The 24,371-nt window shown below is 45.3% G+C and overlaps 1 protein-coding gene across 1 annotated transcript; it reads left to right on the top strand.

Moving 5' to 3' along the window:
• Window positions 1-12,822: 12,822 nt before the first annotated feature.
• On the top strand, window positions 12,823-15,581 carry LOC120049423 (fish-egg lectin-like). Its single transcript, XM_038995690.1, has 5 exons — window positions 12,823-13,103; window positions 13,220-13,453; window positions 13,630-13,847; window positions 13,979-14,097; window positions 14,744-15,581. The coding sequence occupies exons 1-5, from the start codon at window positions 13,049-13,051 to the stop codon at window positions 14,883-14,885; spliced, it is 768 nt and encodes a 255-aa protein (XP_038851618.1). The 5' UTR covers window positions 12,823-13,048; the 3' UTR covers window positions 14,886-15,581.
• Window positions 15,582-24,371: the final 8,790 nt, after the last annotated feature.

The following is a 24,371-nucleotide window of genomic DNA, read 5'->3' as shown; positions in this document are numbered from 1 at the left end:
ATCAACCAACCAATGGTGACAATATGTTTTTGAAGTTATAACATTTGAGACCTAGATTGGGCCTGTGTCGAATGTTAGGAGTACCAACGGCATGCATCCAGCAGAAAAGTATATAAAATCCAATCGAATTTAAATAAAAAGATGGTTGAATATGCTTCATATTCTGTAGAATATATTTGATAGATGTTGTCAGGCAGCTAGCTCAATATTATAATTTTTAACATTTTACTAGGCAAGTCAGTTAAGAATACATTCTTATTTACAATGACAGCCTAGGAACAGTGGGTTAACTGCCTTGTTCAGGGGCAGAACGACAGATTTTTACCTTGTCAGCTCAGGGATTCGACCTTTCAGTTACTGGCCCAACGCTCTAACCACTAGGCTACCTGCCACCTCTACGCTCTAACCACTAGGCTACCTGCCACCTCATGAAGTATTACCAAATATGAGGTATGAATAATTTTTATGACTCCATAGGGAGCAGGATTTATTTTAAGGAGTTATCAGACTGTAAGCATAAAATGAATGAAGTGTTACCATTTGTCCTTTTCAAATGAAAGAGGAATTGACTGAGATGTAGACCCTATCAAAGCTGTAGGACTGTATTAATTAAGCTTCTCAGAGTAGTAGTGCTGACCCAGGATCAGCCTCCCCCTGTTTATAATCGTATTAATTATGATCTCAAGGTAAAACTGATTATAGATCAGCACTCTTACTCCAAGACGTTTTATGAATAGTGGTTCAATGCAAAAATGAGGGCTTTTGACTTGACGTGAACCATCTCAAGTGGAGTAATAGATCTGTGTGTGGACTCCAACAAGTGTAGCAATATGTTGAACTGTGTACACATTATGCTGTTGACTAACCTTAGCAAATAACCTGCTACACAAGTTATTTGCTAAGGTTAGCCAACAGCATAATGTGTACACAGTTCAACATATTGCTACACTTGTTGGAGTCCACACACATAATCTGCTACTCCACTTGAGATGAAATAGTGTAATGGACTAGTGTAATATGCTGTTGTGTGCGGTTGAAATAGTCATCATTATTTGTTATCTGAGATAAGGTTAGTTAAACAATCTTTTTATTTGATTGATTAATACCAATGATTTATATGTACACTAGATGAGTCCCAGGGGGTGCTGTTAAAGGGGGTGCTGTTTCCTTAAAGTAAAATGTTTTGAAAGTACTAATGTTACTATCCACACTACAACAACAAAAATACTTAAATGCATGTAATTTTGTCCTTGAAAAATGTAAATGAACAACTGTAGAATTCCATTAATTCCTATGGAGGACTGCTTCTTCTGTACTCTTAGAAAAAAGGGTTCTAAAAGGGTTCTTTGGCTGTCCCCATAGGATAACTATTTTTGGTTCCAGGTAGAACCCTTTTGGGTACCATGTAGAATGCCTTTGTAGAAAGGGTTCTACATGGAACCCAAAAGGGTTCTACCTGGAACCAAAAAAGGTTCAATAAAGGGTTCTCCTATTGGGACAGCCGAAGAACCCATTAAGGTTCTAGAGAGCACCTTTTTTCTAAGAGTGTGGGGAGTGCCAATATGGCGGACAGGTGGCTTCAAAGCCTCTCATTGGCCAATACATAGCATCAACAATCCAGGGTTTATATACATCATTGATTATATACTTTTGTATACTGTGCTTTGATAGAAATGACAAAACTGTAATAATTTATGACACAACCATATCACCCTGTAGTCACAAAAATAATATTTTCCATGATCTCATTTAGTTGATGGAACAGTTTGAGAGCCAGTACAATAACTGATCCATATCAACCACAATGCAAAACTGATGAGTATAGCTGAGTTGTTGTTATGGAGAGAATTAGTATTGATCCTATGGTTTTCCTGCTACAACGTACTCAAGGTTTTCATCTTACCCTGACTCCCATATGAAACATGTCCCCCGTTTCTATTAGTGCAGAAGAAAGGGAAAGGAAGTGGAGAGGTGGAGAGAAAAAGACCAACCTCCCCTCTTCATCTTCATCTGCCTCATTCCTTTACCTCGGCCTGTGATAAAACAGGGCTGTTATTTTCACTGACCGAGCCTTGGTGATTTCATCCCTTACAGCCAAATGGTATTATCTCCAGAACATTGCCCCCTGCCCAATCCTAAGGCTGGAAATTCCACTAAACATCTTAGGAACATCCTTTGTTTACAATGTTGGACATTTTGTTCATTATTTGATCATGTGTCTATGTCCTGATGGTATTCGGACAGAGATGGACTGGGCCCACAAATCGCTCCGGGCATTTGCAACAGACAGGTAAAAAAAAATTTAACATATTTTTCATTATTAGCCAAATAATTATAATTATAATTCTGCACAATACCCCCAATTTAGACAGGACTTTAGACAGGACTTTAGACAGGACTTTAGACAGGATCGCATTGGCTGAAGATGGAGCAGCCCGTCTGGCATTAGTCCGGACTGCTTTCTCCGTTTCTGTTTGGTCACCAATCTCCAGGTGCACTGCTAGTGCAGTAGTGTGGTTGGGGCCTGCTTCATTCACTGCTGCACATTTCTATGGCCACATCACTTTTCTTCCCTGACGTTCGTCGCTTCAGGCCATTCCTTCATACACTCAGGTACATATACACAATGTTTTTGTTTTCACATATTGCCAGGTGAAGTAAAAACAAGAATGATACAATTTGCTGTAATTTGCAGTCACCCTGTGTAGGCTGTGAAGGTAAACATGTGTATTATGTATCAGAGCTTGCCTGTGGCTGGGCCTCTACTACTCCCACAGTCACGGCACTTTAAACCCAGCGCTGCAGGTAAGATAACACTACGATGTAATGGTCCATAAGGCCTGGGCTCCGTTTCACCACTGATATCCCCAACGCCAGACAGAGTTTCTGCACTGAATTTAAAATACTCTGAGAAGCTATCAGTTCGCTCCTACAGCATACATATGTGCTGGCACCACTTTATATATATATATATATATATATATATACACACTGTATATAGATATCTCTCTCTCATCCACTGCCAGTGTCACAGCTAGGTCCCCTGCTAAATTGACTGCAGTGAGTTGTGAATCTATCGTAGGTTTGGAGTCTGCTGAGACGACCACAGAATTAAACAGAACACCTACTGTATAATTAAGCAATAAGGCCCGAGGAGGTGTGGTGTATGGCCAATATACCACGGCTAAGGGCTGTTCTTATGCACAATGCAACACAGAGTGCCTGGATACAGTCATTAGCCGTGGTAAATTGGCCATATTCCACAAACCACAGTGAAAAAGAAAGTGTTGTCATACCCATGGTATACGGTATGATATACCACAGTTTCCAGCCAATCAGCATTCAGGCCTCAAACTACCAAGTTTATAATTGTAAGATTATAGGATCTTCATGGTAGGTACACTGTCTGTCTTTGAGACTGTTCTGCTCCGGTCCATAGGGTTGTTGTTCCTGTAGACTCTCTCTGCTCCGGTCCATAGGGTTGTTGTTCCTGTAGACTGCTCTGCTCCGGTCCATAGGGTTGTTGTTCCTGTAGACTCTCTCTGCTCCGGTCCATAGGGTTGTTGTTACTGTAGACTCTCTCTGCTCCGGTCCATAGGGTTGTTGTTACTGTAGACTCTCTCTGCTCCGGTCCATAGGGTTGTTGTTACTGTAGACTCTCTCTGCTCCGGTCCATAGGGTTGTTGTTACTGTAGACTCTCTCTGCTCCGGTCCATAGGGTTGTTGTTACTGTAGACTCTCTCTGCTCCGGTCCATAGGGTTGTTGTTACTGTAGACTCTCTCTGCTCCGGTCCATAGGGTTGTTGTTACTGTAGACTCTCTCTGCTCCGGTCCATAGGGTTGTTGTTCCTGTACTCTGCTCTGCTCCGGTCCATAGGGTTGTTGTTCCTGTAGACTGCTCTGCTCCGGTCCATAGGGTTGTTGTTACTGTAGACTCTCTCTGCTCCGGTCCATAGGGTTGTTGTTACTGTAGACTCTCTCTGCTCCGGTCCATAGGGTTGTTGTTCCTGTAGACTCTCTCTGCTCCGGTCCATAGGGTTGTTGTTACTGTAGACTGCTCTGCTCCGGTCCATAGGGTTGTTGTTACTGTAGACTGCTCTGCTCCGGTCCATAGGGTTGTTGTTACTGTAGACTCTCTCTGCTCCGGTCCATAGGGTTGTTGTTACTGTAGACTCTCTCTGCTCCGGTCCATAGGGTTGTTGTTCCTGTAGACTGCTCTGCTCCGGTCCATAGGGTTGTTGTTACTGTAGACTCTCTGCTCCGGTCCATAGGGTTGTTGTTCCTGTAGACTGCTCTGCTCCGGTCCATAGGGTTGTTGTTCCTGTAGACTCTCTCTGCTCCGGTCCATAGGGTTGTTGTTCCTGTAGACTCTCTCTGCTCCGGTCCATAGGGTTGTTGTTACTGTAGACTCTCTCTGCTCCGGTCCATAGGGTTGTTGTTCCTGTAGACTGCTCTGCTCCGGTCCATAGGGTTGTTGTTACTGTAGACTCTCTCTGCTCCGGTCCATAGGGTTGTTGTTACTGTAGACTCTCTCTGCTCCGGTCCATAGGGTTGTTGTTACTGTAGACTGCTCTGCTCCGGTCCATAGGGTTGTTGTTCCTGTAGACTCTCTCTGCTCCGGTCCATAGGGTTGTTGTTACTGTAGACTACTCTGCTCCGGTCCATAGGGTTGTTGTTACTGTAGACTCTCTCTGCTCCGGTCCATAGGGTTGTTGTTACTGTAGACTCTCTCTGCTCCGGTCCATAGGGTTGTTGTTCCTGTAGACTCTCTCTGCTCCGGTCCATAGGGTTGTTGTTCCTGTAGACTCTCTCTGCTCCGGTCCATAGGGTTGTTGTTCCTGTAGACTCTCTCTGCTCCGGTCCATAGGGTTGTTGTTCCTGTAGACTGCTCTGCTCCGGTCCATAAGGTTGTTGTTCCTGTAGACTCTCTCTGCTCCGGTCCATAGGGTTGTTGTTCCTGTAGACTCTCTCTGCTCCGGTCCATAGGGTTGTTGTTACTGTAGACTCTCTCTGCTCCGGTCCATAGGGTTGTTGTTCCTGTAGACTCTCTCTGCTCCGGTCCATAGGGTTGTTGTTACTGTAGACTCTCTCTGCTCCGGTCCATAGGGTTGTTGTTACTGTAGACTCTCTCTGCTCCGGTCCATAGGGTTGTTGTTCCTGTAGACTGCTCTGCTCCGGTCCATAGGGTTGTTGTTACTGTAGACTGCTCTGCTCCGGTCCATAGGGTTGTTGTTACTGTAGACTCTCTCTGCTCCGGTCCATAGGGTTGTTGTTACTGTAGACTGCTCTGCTCCGGTCCATAGGGTTGTTGTTACTGTAGACTCTCTCTGCTCCGGTCCATAGGGTTGTTGTTCCTGTAGACTCTCTCTGCTCCGGTCCATAGGGTTGTTGTTACTGTAGACTCTCTCTGCTCCGGTCCATAGGGTTGTTGTTACTGTAGACTCTCTCTGCTCCGGTCCATAGGGTTGTTGTTACTGTAGACTCTCTGCTCCGGTCCATAGGGTTGTTGTTACTGTAGACTCTCTCTGCTCCGGTCCATAGGGTTGTTGTTACTGTAGACTCTCTCTGCTCCGGTCCATAGGGTTGTTGTTCCTGTAGACTCTCTCTGCTCCGGTCCATAGGGTTGTTGTTACTGTAGACTCTCTCTGCTCCGGTCCATAGGGTTGTTGTTACTGTAGACTCTCTCTGCTCCGGTCCATAGGGTTGTTGTTACTGTAGACTGCTCTGCTCCGGTCCATAGGGTTGTTGTTCCTGTAGACTGCTCTGCTCCGGTCCATAGGGTTGTTGTTCCTGTAGACTCTCTCTGCTCCGGTCCATAGGGTTGTTGTTACTGTAGACTCTCTCTGCTCCGGTCCATAGGGTTGTTGTTACTGTAGACTCTCTCTGCTCCGGTCCATAGGGTTGTTGTTCCTGTAGACTGCTCTGCTCCGGTCCATAGGGTTGTTGTTACTGTAGACTGCTCTGCTCCGGTCCATAGGGTTGTTGTTCCTGTAGACTCTCTCTGCTCCGGTCCATAGGGTTGTTGTTCCTGTAGACTCTCTCTGCTCCGGTCCATAGGGTTGTTGTTCCTGTAGACTCTCTCTGCTCCGGTCCATAGGGTTGTTGTTCCTGTAGACTCTCTCTGCTCCGGTCCATAGGGTTGTTGTTACTGTAGACTGCTCTGCTCCGGTCCATAGGGTTGTTGTTACTGTAGACTCTCTCTGCTCCGGTCCATAGGGTTGTTGTTACTGTAGACTCTCTCTGCTCCGGTCCATAGGGTTGTTGTTACTGTAGACTCTCTCTGCTCCGGTCCATAGGGTTGTTGTTCCTGTAGACTGCTCTGCTCCGGTCCATAGGGTTGTTGTTACTGTAGACTCTCTCTGCTCCGGTCCATAGGGTTGTTGTTACTGTAGACTCTCTCTGCTCCGGTCCATAGGGTTGTTGTTCCTGTAGACTCTCTCTGCTCCGGTCCATAGGGTTGTTGTTCCTGTAGACTGCTCTGCTCCGGTCCATAGGGTTGTTGTTCCTGTAGACTGCTATGCTCCGGTCCATAGGGTTGTTGTTACTGTAGACTCTCTCTGCTCCGGTCCATAGGGTTGTTGTTACTGTAGACTCTCTCTGCTCCGGTCCATAGGGTTGTTGTTCCTGTAGACTGCTCTGCTCCGGTCCATAGGGTTGTTGTTCCTGTAGACTGCTATGCTCCGGTCCATAGGGTTGTTGTTACTGTAGACTCTCTCTGCTCCGGTCCATAGGGTTGTTGTTACTGTAGACTCTCTCTGCTCCGGTCCATAGGGTTGTTGTTACTGTAGACTCTCTCTGCTCCGGTCCATAGGGTTGTTGTTACTGTAGACTCTCTCTGCTCCGGTCCATAGGGTTGTTGTTACTGTAGACTCTCTCTGCTCCGGTCCATAGGGTTGTTGTTACTGTAGACTCTCTCTGCTCCGGTCCATAGGGTTGTTGTTACTGTAGACTCTCTCTGCTCCGGTCCATAGGGTTGTTGTTCCTGTAGACTCTCTCTGCTCCGGTCCATAGGGTTGTTGTTCCTGTAGACTCTCTCTGCTCCGGTCCATAGGGTTGTTGTTCCTGTAGACTCTCTCTGCTCCGGTCCATAGGGTTGTTGTTACTGTAGACTGCTCTGCTCCGGTCCATAGGGTTGTTGTTCCTGTAGACTCTCTCTGCTCCGGTCCATAGGGTTGTTGTTACTGTAGACTCTCTCTGCTCCGGTCCATAGGGTTGTTGTTCCTGTAGACTCTCTCTGCTCCGGTCCATAGGGTTGTTGTTCCTGTAGACTCTCTCTGCTCCGGTCCATAGGGTTGTTGTTACTGTAGACTCTCTCTGCTCCGGTCCATAGGGTTGTTGTTACTGTAGACTCTCTCTGCTCCGGTCCATAGGGTTGTTGTTACTGTAGACTCTCTCTGCTCCGGTCCATAGGGTTGTTGTTACTGTAGACTCTCTGCTCCGGTCCATAGGGTTGTTGTTACTGTAGACTCTCTCTGCTCCGGTCCATAGGGTTGTTGTTACTGTAGACTCTCTCTGCTCCGGTCCATAGGGTTGTTGTTCCTGTAGACTCTCTCTGCTCCGGTCCATAGGGTTGTTGTTACTGTAGACTCTCTCTGCTCCGGTCCATAGGGTTGTTGTTACTGTAGACTCTCTCTGCTCCGGTCCATAGGGTTGTTGTTACTGTAGACTGCTCTGCTCCGGTCCATAGGGTTGTTGTTCCTGTAGACTGCTCTGCTCCGGTCCATAGGGTTGTTGTTCCTGTAGACTCTCTCTGCTCCGGTCCATAGGGTTGTTGTTACTGTAGACTCTCTCTGCTCCGGTCCATAGGGTTGTTGTTACTGTAGACTCTCTCTGCTCCGGTCCATAGGGTTGTTGTTCCTGTAGACTGCTCTGCTCCGGTCCATAGGGTTGTTGTTACTGTAGACTGCTCTGCTCCGGTCCATAGGGTTGTTGTTCCTGTAGACTCTCTCTGCTCCGGTCCATAGGGTTGTTGTTCCTGTAGACTCTCTCTGCTCCGGTCCATAGGGTTGTTGTTCCTGTAGACTCTCTCTGCTCCGGTCCATAGGGTTGTTGTTCCTGTAGACTCTCTCTGCTCCGGTCCATAGGGTTGTTGTTACTGTAGACTGCTCTGCTCCGGTCCATAGGGTTGTTGTTACTGTAGACTCTCTCTGCTCCGGTCCATAGGGTTGTTGTTACTGTAGACTCTCTCTGCTCCGGTCCATAGGGTTGTTGTTACTGTAGACTCTCTCTGCTCCGGTCCATAGGGTTGTTGTTCCTGTAGACTGCTCTGCTCCGGTCCATAGGGTTGTTGTTACTGTAGACTCTCTCTGCTCCGGTCCATAGGGTTGTTGTTACTGTAGACTCTCTCTGCTCCGGTCCATAGGGTTGTTGTTCCTGTAGACTCTCTCTGCTCCGGTCCATAGGGTTGTTGTTCCTGTAGACTGCTCTGCTCCGGTCCATAGGGTTGTTGTTCCTGTAGACTGCTATGCTCCGGTCCATAGGGTTGTTGTTACTGTAGACTCTCTCTGCTCCGGTCCATAGGGTTGTTGTTACTGTAGACTCTCTCTGCTCCGGTCCATAGGGTTGTTGTTCCTGTAGACTGCTCTGCTCCGGTCCATAGGGTTGTTGTTCCTGTAGACTGCTATGCTCCGGTCCATAGGGTTGTTGTTACTGTAGACTCTCTCTGCTCCGGTCCATAGGGTTGTTGTTACTGTAGACTCTCTCTGCTCCGGTCCATAGGGTTGTTGTTACTGTAGACTCTCTCTGCTCCGGTCCATAGGGTTGTTGTTACTGTAGACTCTCTCTGCTCCGGTCCATAGGGTTGTTGTTACTGTAGACTCTCTCTGCTCCGGTCCATAGGGTTGTTGTTACTGTAGACTCTCTCTGCTCCGGTCCATAGGGTTGTTGTTACTGTAGACTCTCTCTGCTCCGGTCCATAGGGTTGTTGTTCCTGTAGACTCTCTCTGCTCCGGTCCATAGGGTTGTTGTTCCTGTAGACTCTCTCTGCTCCGGTCCATAGGGTTGTTGTTCCTGTAGACTCTCTCTGCTCCGGTCCATAGGGTTGTTGTTACTGTAGACTGCTCTGCTCCGGTCCATAGGGTTGTTGTTCCTGTAGACTCTCTCTGCTCCGGTCCATAGGGTTGTTGTTACTGTAGACTCTCTCTGCTCCGGTCCATAGGGTTGTTGTTCCTGTAGACTCTCTCTGCTCCGGTCCATAGGGTTGTTGTTCCTGTAGACTCTCTCTGCTCCGGTCCATAGGGTTGTTGTTACTGTAGACTCTCTCTGCTCCGGTCCATAGGGTTGTTGTTACTGTAGACTCTCTCTGCTCCGGTCCATAGGGTTGTTGTTACTGTAGACTGCTCTGCTCCGGTCCATAGGGTTGTTGTTACTGTAGACTGCTCTGCTCCGGTCCATAGGGTTGTTGTTCCTGTAGACTCTCTCTGCTCCGGTCCATAGGGTTGTTGTTACTGTAGACTCTCTCTGCTCCGGTCCATAGGGTTGTTGTTACTGTAGACTCTCTGCTCCGGTCCATAGGGTTGTTGTTCCTGTAGACTGCTCTGCTCCGGTCCATAGGGTTGTTGTTACTGTAGACTCTCTCTGCTCCGGTCCATAAGGTTGTTGTTACTGTAGACTCTCTGCTCCGGTCCATAGGGTTGTTGTTCCTGTAGACTGCTCTGCTCCGGTCCATAGGGTTGTTGTTACTGTAGACTCTCTCTGCTCCGGTCCATAGGGTTGTTGTTACTGTAGACTCTCTCTGCTCCGGTCCATAGGGTTGTTGTTCCTGTAGACTCTCTCTGCTCCGGTCCATAGGGTTGTTGTTCCTGTAGACTGCTCTGCTCCGGTCCATAGGGTTGTTGTTCCTGTAGACTCTCTCTGCTCCGGTCCATAGGGTTGTTGTTACTGTAGACTCTCTCTGCTCCGGTCCATAGGGTTGTTGTTACTGTAGACTCTCTGCTCCGGTCCATAGGGTTGTTGTTCCTGTACTCTGCTCTGCTCCGGTCCATAGGGTTGTTGTTACTGTAGACTCTCTCTGCTCCGGTCCATAGGGTTGTTGTTACTGTAGACTCTCTCTGCTCCGGTCCATAGGGTTGTTGTTCCTGTAGACTCTCTCTGCTCCGGTCCATAGGGTTGTTGTTACTGTAGACTCTCTCTGCTCCGGTCCATAGGGTTGTTGTTCCTGTAGACTCTCTCTGCTCCGGTCCATAGGGTTGTTGTTACTGTAGACTCTCTCTGCTCCGGTCCATAGGGTTGTTGTTACTGTAGACTCTCTCTGCTCCGGTCCATAGGGTTGTTGTTACTGTAGACTCTCTCTGCTCCGGTCCATAGGGTTGTTGTTACTGTAGACTCTCTCTGCTCCGGTCCATAGGGTTGTTGTTCCTGTAGACTGCTCTGCTCCGGTCCATAGGGTTGTTGTTCCTGTAGACTGCTCTGCTCCGGTCCATAGGGTTGTTGTTCCTGTAGACTGCTCTGCTCCGGTCCATAGGGTTGTTGTTCCTGTAGACTGCTCTGCTCCGGTCCATAGGGTTGTTGTTACTGTAGACTCTCTCTGCTCCGGTCCATAGGGTTGTTGTTCCTGTAGACTCTCTCTGCTCCGGTCCATAGGGTTGTTGTTACTGTAGACTCTCTCTGCTCCGGTCCATAGGGTTGTTGTTACTGTAGACTCTCTCTGCTCCGGTCCATAGGGTTGTTGTTCCTGTAGACTGCTCTGCTCCGGTCCATAGGGTTGTTGTTACTGTAGACTCTCTCTGCTCCGGTCCATAGGGTTGTTGTTACTGTAGACTCTCTCTGCTCCGGTCCATAGGGTTGTTGTTCCTGTAGACTCTCTCTGCTCCGGTCCATAGGGTTGTTGTTCCTGTAGACTCTCTCTGCTCCGGTCCATAGGGTTGTTGTTACTGTAGACTCTCTCTGCTCCGGTCCATAGGGTTGTTGTTACTGTAGACTGCTCTGCTCCGGTCCATAGGGTTGTTGTTCCTGTAGACTCTCTCTGCTCCGGTCCATAGGGTTGTTGTTACTGTAGACTCTCTCTGCTCCGGTCCATAGGGTTGTTGTTACTGTAGACTCTCTCTGCTCCGGTCCATAGGGTTGTTGTTACTGTAGACTCTCTCTGCTCCGGTCCATAGGGTTGTTGTTCCTGTAGACTCTCTCTGCTCCGGTCCATAGGGTTGTTGTTACTGTAGACTGCTCTGCTCCGGTCCATAGGGTTGTTGTTCCTGTAGACTCTCTCTGCTCCGGTCCATAGGGTTGTTGTTACTGTAGACTCTCTCTGCTCCGGTCCATAGGGTTGTTGTTACTGTAGACTGCTCTGCTCCGGTCCATAGGGTTGTTGTTACTGTAGACTGCTCTGCTCCGGTCCATAGGGTTGTTGTTCCTGTAGACTCTCTCTGCTCCGGTCCATAGGGTTGTTGTTCCTGTAGACTGCTCTGCTCCGGTCCATAGGGTTGTTGTTGTGTTATGGATAAGAGAAGAACCCACAGAGCGCTGGTGCGTCATACAGCCAACATTCTAATGACCCGTCACCCACAGCAAATGACAATAATAGTACCTCATCTTGTTCAGTAGCTATGGTGCAGGTTTGTAGTCTGCCGTGTCGCGGGGAGGTTAATTAAAAAACAGTGACCCCTCTTTTGATATTTTGTGTGTATTCCAGTAAGAACGGGGGACTCAGAAGGTTGTTCTGATGGAATCTGATGCAGAAAGGTGAAGGAAAAGGACATGGGTATATATAGTAAACTAGTATATAGTTTATTAAGCTAATAACCAGAATGCTTTTGCTGAGTGGCCAGAACCACATTGACATAGATGGTACTTGCCACACTCTCCAGAATGACTTGCATAATTCATATTATTCATGCCAGTATATCAACGGGCTATGGAAGTGACCTCCCATAACGAAGTGAGACTCTTCGCAGGGATCGGAAGCAGTGTGTAATGGCTGTGTAATATCTGCAAATGAGGACAAGTTAGGTCTCTGGTGGGGTCCTCACTCATGGACAATACTAGCTCCTTTAAGCTAGGTTTAGGCTTCAGTGATTTCCACACTGAGTACAGGGCTAGTGTTCAGAGACTGGGACAGTTACTGGCATATGACATTTGATGGATGCGCTGAGAATGTTGACCACTAGGTGGCTCTCAGCCCTTATGCCTCTGCATATGCAGTGGTGTAAAGTACTTCAGTATATTTTAGCAATTACATTTACTTTTAATACTTAAATATATTTAAAACCAAATACTTTTAGACTTTTACTCAAGTAGTATTTTACTGGGTTACTCACTTTAATAGAAAACGACTCAAGTAAAAGTATCTTTACTTAAGTATGACAATTGGGTACGTTTTCCACCACTGGGCATATAACATTTGATAGAGTTGCTGTACTGCAGCTGTATGTGCTGAGAATGTTGACCACTAGGTGGCTCTCAGCCCTTATGCCTCTGCTGTCTGCTCCCTCAGTGTCTGTCTCAAACTGCACTGTACAGCACAGCGATGCAGTTATGTGCATGGTCAGCGGTGCAGTACTTTGATGCCATGGCACCAGGGACAACGGGTTTTAGACAATCTGTGTGGATGAGGCAAGGTAGATTAACAAGACGTGACTGGTCTGGGCCAAATCTGATCTTGTGAAGGCTACTAGACACGCACATGGGTTATTTATACATAGACAACATCGGCCTGAACTTGTAAAGACTTTTGGACAGGAACATTAGCTATTCAGTGATAGGCACCAGTAGGAGTGTGCATGTCACGTCACCAATAGAGCCTATGCCCCAATGTCTGAGCCAATAAGAGAATGGAAACTAAGTAAGACAACACGATTCATAAAGTGGAGTGATGATGTTATGGAAGGATAAGACTGTATAAAAGCCAAGTAATAAGAATGAAGAGTCAGTTGTTCCATGGAATTGCTCGGCTCTGTTACTTTGTAATAAAGTCTAATTGAATTCACAAGTTCCGGTATTGGTGAAATATTTGATTCAATATTTTCCACAATACTATAAAAGCGCAAAGTCTTGCAAGGGGACAATTGAAGTCTGGCGTACAACCAAACTTATACTGTAGATCTACAGAGACATTATGAGAGCCACTGCAGCCGTCCTATTGGTCCTCTGTCTCCTGGCCGTCGGTCATGGTAAGTTACCATCATCTGAAACATGCTTGATCAACTTGGAATTGATCATCAAGTTCGTTCCATAATTTCATCCTCCTTGTTGTCTGTGTGCTCTACTCACGTCTTTGTCTCCATAGCCTGGGACTGTCAGCCTGTAGTGGATATCAAGAATCTGATGCAGATCGATGCAGGACTGGGGCAAGTGGTTGCTACGGACACAAGTCAAATCCCCTACTACCTGGTAGGTGATAAATGGATCCGCCTGCCTGGTTCCCTGAAGCATATCACTGTAGGACCAGCAGGGATCTGGGGTGTCAACAAGGCAGACTCAATCTACAAGTATGTGGCCGGTAACTGGGTGCAAGCTGCAGGTAAGTGGAGAGCATTACTCAATATTTTTCCAGACGACACCTTCTTTTTAGCTTTCCTGATACCATCAGGCTGTTGATTTTTTTTAAATTGTAATTTGTAGGTCATTTGGCAGTACTCACAGATATGTGCTCCTTGTTTGCTTGTCCGTCCGTCTGTCTGTCTTTGTGGTCTTCAGGCCTTCTGAAACAGTTGGATGCTGGAGGTGAACAGTTTATTGTCGGGGCCAACATGAACGATACTCCATTCTGTCTGACACGTAGTGCCACAGTTGGCTACAAGGGACCTGACTCACCCCTTCCATGGACCGGATTGCCAGGAAGTGTGAAGTACTACAGTTGTGGACCCTTTGGGTGCTGGGCAGTCAACAAGAATGATGATATCTACTTAATGAGTGTAAGATCTGGGAAAGAGTGTGAGAGCTGGAGTAGAGTAGTAGAGGATGGAGAGTGTCAGTTATTTTAACACTGTTTCATATTATAACTGTTGAAATTGTCCTAAAACCCTGATTGAATCTGTTTTTCCAGCTGAATCTAGACTGCCAGAACAACGGCTGGAGTCACATTGATGGCAAGCTTTCCATGATTGAGGTGGCAACTGATGGTAGTGTCTTTGGGGTCAACTCTGTGGGTAGTGTTTATACCAGGTAGGGTTGCTACTGAACTATGTGTATGGTTCCACCCTTTCCCACTCAACTTGTGGTAATTTCTTATAATTATTATTCTATCTTTATGTATAAATCTTATCCTTACTGTACGTGCTTTGTGAAGCTCTTTACACAAAAACTAAAATACTGTAGATACATAAATACAATTTGTCAAATATAATCAGATCTAAACTTATAATAGACTTATAAAGAAATGTGTAGACAGTGTAAGGTAAAATATGTAAAGTGGGATGTCTTGTAAAGCTACAGTTTGTGATAAAAACAACAACTTCCCAGACACCCCACCACTTGTTTTGGTAAACAGCTGAGGAATGTAGTTAGAGACATGTAACTACTCTCAAATCCATACATGGAGCTACAGATGCAAAGACACATCAATTATTTGTTAAAAAAAATGTAACATGTTTTTAAAGCTATACATTGTTTGTTTACAATAACATTGTTTACAAACAATTGAGTAAAAACTTACATTTTAGCTTCTGATGTGGTTGAATAAAGCTCAAGAGGCAGAAGTTATATTCTTAAAAATCAATGGCTATAATCAATTATTAAAGTCCAAACATGGATGTACATAAAAAAATGGATAATCTTTAAAACATGTGAACCTCATCCCTTTCTTCAACAGAGACGGCATCACAGCCAGTAAACCAGAGGGCACCGGATGGAGCAATATCCCAATGTGTATGCGCATGGGCCACGTGACCTACGACCTGAGCCGTCTTTGGGCCGTCTCCAAGTCTGGCGTCACCATGGTGTGCACACCTTAGCCTCTCCTCTGCATCTGAAGGCCATTCGGGATCTGTCTAAAGTTCACTTGCTAACTCATTGATCTCTCCGGAAATTTCAACATTAGTTAATAAAAATCCTTAATTTTAAAACCTATTGCTCTACCTATTATTTTCAATTCTTCAACGATCTTTTTGACATTTAAAAAAAATGTATTTGATATTTTCTTGATCACTCTTTGATTAACACTTCAATAGATCTTTGCCATGGCTGCTATTTAACTGTAGTGTAAACTTGGGCACGGTCATGTTGCTCACAATCCACATGGGTTTTGCTGTGCTTCAGAGGTCATCAATAGGGTTGGATGGAATCCTTGTCATTGTTTATTATCTCATTATATAATAATTTCTTGCAAAAATTAAGCATTCCTTTTGAAACTATTGTAATTTCTGTGTTGTTTTTTTTGTTATCATATTGAACAGAGGGATTTTAGGTTGCTCTGCCAAAGGTGATTTTAGCATCGAAATCATGGTGGGGCAAACTCAACCAATTTTTTTTTAGATACATGCCAGCAAAGCCACTGCACAACACAAACTGCCCACAAACTGATAGATCCTACATAAAGCTGTCCCAACAGCAGAGCTTTCCTTTCAGCACCATGGAGTGAATCCTGACCACCACTACACCTAGCTCTCAGCGGAGCCTGGCAACCTGGTCTCAGTGTATTTAGTATTATTCTGTACGTAAATCCGAAACACTCAATTTAGTATGGTATGTATTCATTTGTGGATGTCCATTACCATTTTGTATGATATGTTATGAATTACAATTGGTATTATATGTTAAGAATTTGCAAAGTGTACAATATGTTACAAATTCTAGCTAGTTGGCTAACGTTAGCTAGTTGGCTTTACTATTCTTAGGTAGGGGAATAACTTTTTCTTCCCTCCAGGCCTGAGGGTGCACACTTTCTAATAGACTTAACTTGAAGATACGGCAAATAGGAGTGGCAATATCATCCGCTATTATCCTCAGTAATTTTCCATCCAAGTTGTCAGATCCCGGTGGCTTGTCATTGTTGATAGACAATTTAAAAAACACTGTTTGTTGTTGACATGTCGTGCCTAAGTTTGCTATTCTTGCCAATGAAAAAATCATTAAAGTAGTTGGCAATACCAGTGGGTTTTGTGATGAATGAGCAATCTGATTCAATGAATGATGGAGAGGAGTTTGCCTTCTTGCCCAAATTTTCATTGAAGGTGCTCAAAACTTTTTACTATAATTCTTTATGCTATTTATCTTTCTTTCACAGTGTAGTTTCTTCTTTTTATTCAGTTTAGTCACAAGATTTCTCAATTTACAGTACAGTATGTTTGCCAATTGTTTGTACAGCCAGACCTATTTGCCATCTCTTTTGCCTCATCCCTCTCAACCATACAATTTTTCAATTCCTCATGTGCTGGACTATAACACTTTGGTGCTTAGCAACCTTATCAAACAACTCTACAAATATAGCACCTACCAAGTACAGTAGGTGGGTCACAAAGGAAAAAAACAGAAGCTTTAAAATCACTTATACTGTGGCATTGTTGAATACTCGTTTTTAATTGTCTTGAAGGGCATTCTAGAGCGTGCATTATTTCTCTCTAACGAACGGTATATCAAAACATTAGAATTCAATGGCAAGTTCATTCTTACATGTTCTACATTTGAGCTGCTTTTGAACCTACAAAAGTTAAATTCAAAACATTATTGGCATTGTTGAATTTGATTATCATAATAGCAGGCCACGACTGATGGTTTGGTTCGCTAAATTGGTAAGTCTCTGCTTGGTTACCAAGCCAACTATTGTAGCTATCTATACAAAAACATGCAACAATTTCAAAGATTTTACTGAGTTACAGTTAATTTTAGGAAATCATTAGGTCCTAATCTATGGATTTCACATGACTGCGAATACAGATTGTTGGTCACAGATGCCTTAAAAAAGTGGGCCTCACAATGGGCCTCAGGATTTCATCATGGTATTTCTTTACATTGAAATTGCCATCATTAAAATGCACTTGTGTTCGTTGTTTGTAGATTATGCCTGCGCATACCATAACCCTACCTGCACTCTTTTCACTGCAAACCGCTCGCTGTTACGTTCCCCAGTTTCTGTGTTGTAGCTTGTGCATTTGGGTGTGTGCGGTTCAGGAGATTGCTGTCTCCGCAGCAGCTGATTGGTCGGCCCCAATTGATCCATCAATCAATCAATCAAGTTTATTTTATATAGCCCTTCGTACATCAGCTAATATCTCGAAGTGCTGTACAGAAACCCAGCCTAAAACCCCAAACAGCAAGCAATGCAGGTGTAGAAGCACGGTGGCTAGGAAAAACTCCCTAGAAAGGCCAAAACCTAGGAAGAAACCTAGAGAGGAACCAGGCTATGAGGGGTGGCCAGTCCTCTTCTGGCTGTGCCGGGTGGAGATTATAACAGAACTATGCCAAGATGTTCAAAATGTTCATAAGTGACAAGCATGGTCAAATAATAATCAGGAATAAATGTCAGTTGGCTTTTCATAGCCGATCATTAAGAGTTGAAAACAGCAGGTCTGGGACAGGTAGGGGTTCCATAACCGCAGGCAGAACAGTTGAAACTGGAATAGCAGCAAGGCCAGGCGGACTGGGGACAGCAAGGAGTCATCATGCCCGGTAGTCCTGACGTATGATCCTAGGGCTCAGGTCCTCCGAGAGAGAGAAAGAAAGAAAGAGAGTAGGAGAGAATTAGAATGTTCATAAATGACAAGCATGGTCAAATAATAATCAGGAATAAATGTCAGTTGGCTTTTCATAGCCGATCATTAAGAGTTGAAAACAGCAGGTCTGGGACAGGTAGGGGTTCCATAACCGCAGGCAGAGCAGTTGAAACTGGAACAGCAGCAAGGCCAGGTGGACTGGGGACAGCAAGGAGTCATCATGCCCGGTTTGCCGTGACGTATGGTCCTAGGGCTCAGGTTCTCAGAGAGAGAGAAAGAAAGAGAGAACGAGAGAATTAGAGAGAGCATACTTAAATTCACACAGGACACTGGATAAGACAGGAGAAGTACTCCAGGTATAACCAACTGACCCTAGCCCCCCGACACAAACTACTGCAGCATAAATACTGGAGGCTGAGACAGGAGCGGTCAGGAGACACTGTGGCCCCATCCGAAGAAACCCCCGGACAGGGCCAAACAGGAAGGATATAACCCCACCCACTTTGCCAAAGCACAGCCCCCGCACCACTAGAGGGATATCTTCAACCACCAACTTACAATCCTGAGACAAGGCCGAGTATAGCCCACAAAGATGACCACCACAGCACAAACCAAAGGGGGGCGCCAACCCAGACAGGAAGATCACGTCAGTAACTCAACCCACTCAAGTGACGCACCCCTCCTAGGGACGGCATGAAAGAGCACCAGTAAGCCAGTGACTCAGCCCCTGTAATAGGGTTAGAGGCAGAGAATCCCAGTGGAGAGAGGGGAACCGGCCAGGCAGAGACAGCAAGGGCGGTTCGTTGCTCCAGAGCCTTTCCGTTCACCTTCACACTCCTGGGCCAGACTACACTCAATCATATGACCTACTGAAGAGATAAGTCTTCAGTAAAGACTTAAAGGTTGAGACCGAGTCTGCGTCTCTCACATGGGTAGGCAGACTGTTCCATAAAAATGGAGATCTATAGGAGAAAGCCCTGCCTCCCGCTGTTTGCTTAGAAATTCTAGGGACAATTAGGAGGCCTGCGTCTTGTGACCGTAGCGTACGTATTGGTATGTACGGCAGGACCAACTCGGAAAGATAGGTAGGAGCAAGCCCATGTAACGCTTTATAGGTTAACAGTAAAACCTTGAAATCAGCCCTTGCCTTAACAGGAAGCCAGTGTAGGGAAGCTAGCACTGGAGTAATATGATCAAATTTCTTGGTTCTAGTCAGGATTCTAGCAGCCGTATTTAGCACTAACTGAAGTTTATTTAGTGCTTTATCCGGGTAGCTGGAAAGTAGAGCATTGCAGTAGTCTAACCTAGAAGTAACAAATGCATGGATTAATTTTTCTGCATCATTTTTGGACAGAAAATTTCTGATTTTTGAAATGTTACGTAGATGGAAAAAAGCTGTCCTTGAAACAGTCTTGATATGTTCGTCAAAAGAGAGATCAGGGTCAAGAGTAACGCCGAGGTCCTTCACAGTTTTATTTGAGACGACTTTACAACCATCAAGATTAATTGTCAGATTTAACAGAAGATCTCTTTGTTTCTTGGGACCTAGAACAAGCATCTCTGTTTTGTCCGAGTTTAAAAGTAGAACGTTTTCAGCCATCCACTTCCTTATGTCTGAAACACAGGCTTCTAGCGAGGGCAATTTTGGGGCTTCACCATGTTTCATTGAAATGTACAGCTGTGTGTCATCCGCATAGCAGTGAAAGTTAACATTATGTTTTCGAATAACATCCCCAAGAGGTAAAATATATAGCGAAAACAATAGTGGTCCTAAAACGGAATCTTGAGGAACACCGAAATGTACAGTTGATTTGTCAGAGGACAAACCATTCACAGAGACAAACTGATATCTTTCCGACAGGTAAGATCTAAACCAGGCCAGAACTTGTCCGTGTAGACCAATTTGGGTTTCCAGTCTCTCCAAAAGAATGTGGTGATCGATGGTGTCAAAGGCAGCACTAAGGTCTAGTAGCACGAGGACAGATGCAGAGCCTCGGTCTGACGCCATTAAAAGGTAATTTACCACCTTCACAAGTGCAGTCTCAGTGCTATGATGGGGTCTAAAACCAGACTGAAGCATTTCGTATACATTGTTTGTCTTCAGGAAGGCAGTGAGTTGCTGCGCAACAGCTTTTTCAATTTTTTTTGAGAGGAATGGAAGATTCGATATAGGCCGATAGTTTTTTATATTTTCCGAGTCAAGGTTTGGCTTTTTCAAGAGAGGCTTTATTACTGCCACTTTTAGTGAGTTTGGTACACATCCGGTGGATAGAGAGCTGTTTATTATGTTCAGCATAGGAGGGCCAAGCACAGGAAGCAGCTCTTTCAGTAGTTTAGTAGGAATAGGATCCAGTATGCAGCTTGAAGGTTTAGAGGCCATGATTATTTTCATCATTGTGTCAAGAGATATAGTACTAAAACACTTAAGTGTCTCTCCCGATCCCAGGCCCTGGCAGAGCTGTGCAGATCCAGGACAGCTAAGCCCTGGAGGAATACGCAGATTTAAAGAGGAGTCCGTAATTTGCTTTCTAATGATCATGATCTTTTCCTCAAAGAAGTTCATGAATTTCTTACTGCTGAAGTGAAAGCCATCCTCTCTTGGGGAATGCTGCTTTTTAGTTAGCTTTTCAACAGTATCAAAAAGAAATTTGGGATTGTTCTTATTTTCCTCGATTAAGTTGGAAAAGTAGGATGATCGAGCAGCAGTGAGGGCTCTTCGGTACTGCACGGTACTGTCTTTCCAAGCCAGTCGGAAGACTTCCAGTTTGGTGTGGCGCCATTTCTGTTACAATTTTCTGGAAGCTTGCTTCAAAGCTCGGGTATTTTCTGTATACCAGGGAGCTAGTTTCTTATGACAAATGTTTTTCGTTTTTAGGGGTGCAACTGCATCTAGGGTATGGCGCAAGCTTAAATTGAGTTCCTCAGTTAGGTGGTTAACTGATTTTTGTCCTCTGACGTCCTTGGGTAGGCAGAAGGAGTCTGGAAGGGCATCAAGGAATTTTTGTGTTGTCTGAGAATTTATAGCACGACTTTTGATGCTCCTTGGTTGGGGTCTGAGAAGATTATTTGTTGCGATTGCAAACGTAATAAAATGGTGGTCCGATAGTCCAGGATTATGTGGAAAAACATTAAGATCTACAACATTTATTCCATGGGACAAAACTAGGTCCAGAGTATGACTGTGGCAGTGAGTAGATTGGAGAGCTGACCCCGCCCCCTCGTCAAGACGCAGCTGTCTCTAATTACCAATGCCTTTGGAAGCTATAAAAGCCAGTGTTCTGTTGTTCAGAAGAGAGAGATCATAGGCAGGCTTAGATCATTGTAGGCTGAGATCATTGCTGGAGAGATTGAATGTGATATAGATCATTGCTGAGAGAGGAGGTTGATGGCTGAGGGTTATAGCATGTTGGTCATTGGTATGTACTGTGTTAGTTGTTGCTGGGAGCAGTTGGTATGTTCTGTGTGAGATTGTTACTCAGATAGAGCTTATTTGATGTCCTTTGTTTCTTAGTTTGTTTGAGATATTGTTTGATATTCTGTTTCATTTGTTCCCAGGGGGGAAGGGGAAGGCACCTAGGGAGTGCTGAGGCAAGAGGCCCGCGGGCATACATATACCCGTAGTATATTCACTGTCTAGGCACACTAGGTAAGACCTGGGCCGCCCACCCCCTGTATTTTGGTTAGTGCACCAGGCGGTGCTAAATTAGGTAAGTAGTGGGTAGACAGGTTAGATAGGAGAGGGGGAGCTTTGATATTTACTTTCTTTGCTTTGGTTCCGTCCAGCCCCTTTTCCCCATATTACTGTGTAAAGGAATAAAATCCTAGTAAACGGTCAATTCTGCCTTTTGTTGTCCTTTGTCACACCTACAGTCCATACTTCTTTCACTTCACGGGGAGTTGAGTTGTAGCAGGGTGTTGCGTTCCCTCTTCACAGAGGCGTGCATAACATAATGGCCCCTTCCCCCCTGGGAACAAACGTAACACCACAAAAATTGCAAACATACAGTTTGTAATAACAAAAACCAACGCATCCCCAGTTAGTTAACCCGTGATAGAGCGTCAGCAACCACATTCGCCGAGCCCTTCACATAGGCTATCTGTACATTATATCCTTGTACAATCAGAGCCCACCGCACAAGGCGGCGGTTCTGATTGTACATTTGTTTCAAGAACACCAATGGATTATGGTCCGTGAAGACCATAACAGGCAAGGCACTGGAGCCCACATACCTCAAAGAACTGTAAGGCTAGCAATAAAGCCAGCATCTCTTGTTCAATTGTAGAGTACCTCGACTGACACGAGTTGAACTTACGGGAGAAGAAACTGACGGGCCGATCCACTCCGTCTTCATCTTCCTGTAAGAGAACCGCACCCACCCCCACTATACTAGCGTCAACCTCTAACTTAAAAGGTTTGTCAAAGTTGGGGGCGGCAAGCACTGGGGCACTACAAAGTAGCGCTTTAGCGGACTCAAAAGCATAGTTACAGTCCTTGGACCACTTAAATGGTACCTTGGGACTAAGCAGAGATGAAAGGGGAGCTACTCCGTGGAGAAATTCTTACAGAATGTACGATAGTACCCGACCATCCCCAGGAATCTGCGCAACTGGCGGCGAGTCGTGGGAGCAGGAAAAGCAACAATTGCCTCCACCTTGCCAGATACTGGGCGCACTTGACCTCGTCCCACTTGTTTCGTTAAGTAAGTCACCGTAGCCTTCCCAAATTCACACTTGGCCAAATTGAGGGTTAAAGCAGCATTCTCCAACCGCTGAAACACATTTTACAAAGTGGAGAGATGATCAGACCAAGTAGACGAATGTATCACCACATCATCAAGGTATGCAGTACAATTTGGCACATCTGCAAACACAATGTTAACTAGACGCTGAAAAGTAGCAGGTGCATTACACATGCCAAAGGGCATCACAGTGTATTGTACAAAGTTATCAGGCGTAACGAAAGCTGATATGTCCGAAGCTCGAGAGGGCAGAGGCACCTGCCAATAACCTTTTAACAAATCTAACTTACTAACGTAAGCAGCAGAGCCAATTCTATCAATGCAGTCATCTAATCGAGGTAGAGGAAAAGAATCAGACTTTGTAACTGCATTTACACGACGATAGTCCGTGCATAAGTGGGACGTACCGTCAGGCTTAGGAACAAGAATACATGGGGAACTCCAGGAGCTGTTACTGGGTTTTGCCATGTCATTCTGTAATAAATAAGCTACCTCACTTTTCATTACCTCTCTTTTCTTTGCATTAACCCGGTACGGATGCTGACGTATAGGAGCAGCGTTCCCTACATCCACGTCATGTTCTAAGATTGGTGTCACCTTTTTGACATTCAATCACCTTCTCAGGGGTGACAGACAAGAATGTCATGTAATTGGGGCGCGATTTCGCAGTCCCCTTCCTTAGTTTTACCAGGAGTAAAAACTGTCGGCCTTGCAGAAGGAATACTCGGTGCATTGTCTTCTACTCAACATTCTCAAAAATGGAACTAGCCAAATCCACCACATCTCCAAGCTTGCGAGATTGTGCCCTCGTTAACACACAAGCAGGAAAAACATGTGGAAATGCTTGAACCAATTTCTCATCTGTAGTTCTGATTTCTGGGTTTTCTACTACCTCTAACACAGGAGTGACGTTACCACCAGCAATATCATTCCCTAGTAGCAATGTGACTCCTTTTACTGGAAGTGTAGACACTACTCCAACACGGAAACCAAGTCTGACACTAAGTGATACCTGATACCAAGTCTGACACTAAGTGGACCCAGTGTAATGGTACAGGTACTGTTTTTGTCTCTATCCCCTGTAATATGACATGCGAGCCACAATACGTTTCAGGAGACCAGGGTAAAGCATCAGTAATGATTACTGACTGCGCCACCCCGGTGTCTCATAAGATTTGAATGGGCTTTTGATCAGCTTGTTCTCCAGTTAAGGAAACACAACCGGTAGAGATAGACAGGATCCGGTTTCTCAAATGCTGAATCAAGAACTCGATCCAATGGACGAGCCAAAGACTTGACTAAACCCAAACTTTTCCTTTTTGGGGACAGTGACTGGGACTGTTTCGGTTTATTTTTCAAAACCGGGCAGTCCGCAATCACGTGACCCTTTTGGTGACAGTAAAAACATTCACGGATTTCATGAAAAGGCTTCTCAGAGGAAAAGCGACCTGAACGAGGCACTGATGACGTAATCGTTCGGCCTTCAAAACGAGGTGCACCAAAGACAGTCTTGTGTCAAAGCGTACTCATCTGCCAACACTGCTGCCTGGGCCAATGTCGCCAATGTGTTCATTTAAATGAACTACAATTCTATCAGGAAGGTTGCTTTTAAAATCCTCCAACAGCATCAACTCCCGAATATCAGCAAATGTGTTAGCTTTGCTGGCTGAACACCATCGATTAAACAGAGACTCTTTGTCCCTTGCAAACTCAACAAAAGTATGGTGAGAGGGTTTCTTGTGGTTCCTGAAGCGCTGTCTATAAGCTTCAGGCACCAACTCATAAGCCCGCAACACGGTAGTTTTAACTGTATCGTAGTGTAAACTGTCTTCCAGCGAGAGAGCAGCTACTACTTCCTGGGCTTTCCCAGACAATTTACATTGTAACAGGAGCGGCCAAACCTCGAGTGGCCAATGCAGCGCAGCGGCCACATGCTCAAACGCAGAGAAATAGGAATCAACTTCCGACTCTCGGAATGGTGGGACTAAAGCTATATTTTTACTCACATCGAAGTGGGCTTGATGAGCAGCTTGTGGAGTCGCACTGGAGC

Source organism: Salvelinus namaycush, chromosome 6 (assembly GCF_016432855.1).
Source record: "Salvelinus namaycush isolate Seneca chromosome 6, SaNama_1.0, whole genome shotgun sequence".
Taxonomy (NCBI): domain Eukaryota; kingdom Metazoa; phylum Chordata; class Actinopteri; order Salmoniformes; family Salmonidae; genus Salvelinus; species Salvelinus namaycush.
Note: the sequence above shows the minus strand (reverse complement) of the source record. Positions and strands in the feature narration are given on the sequence as shown.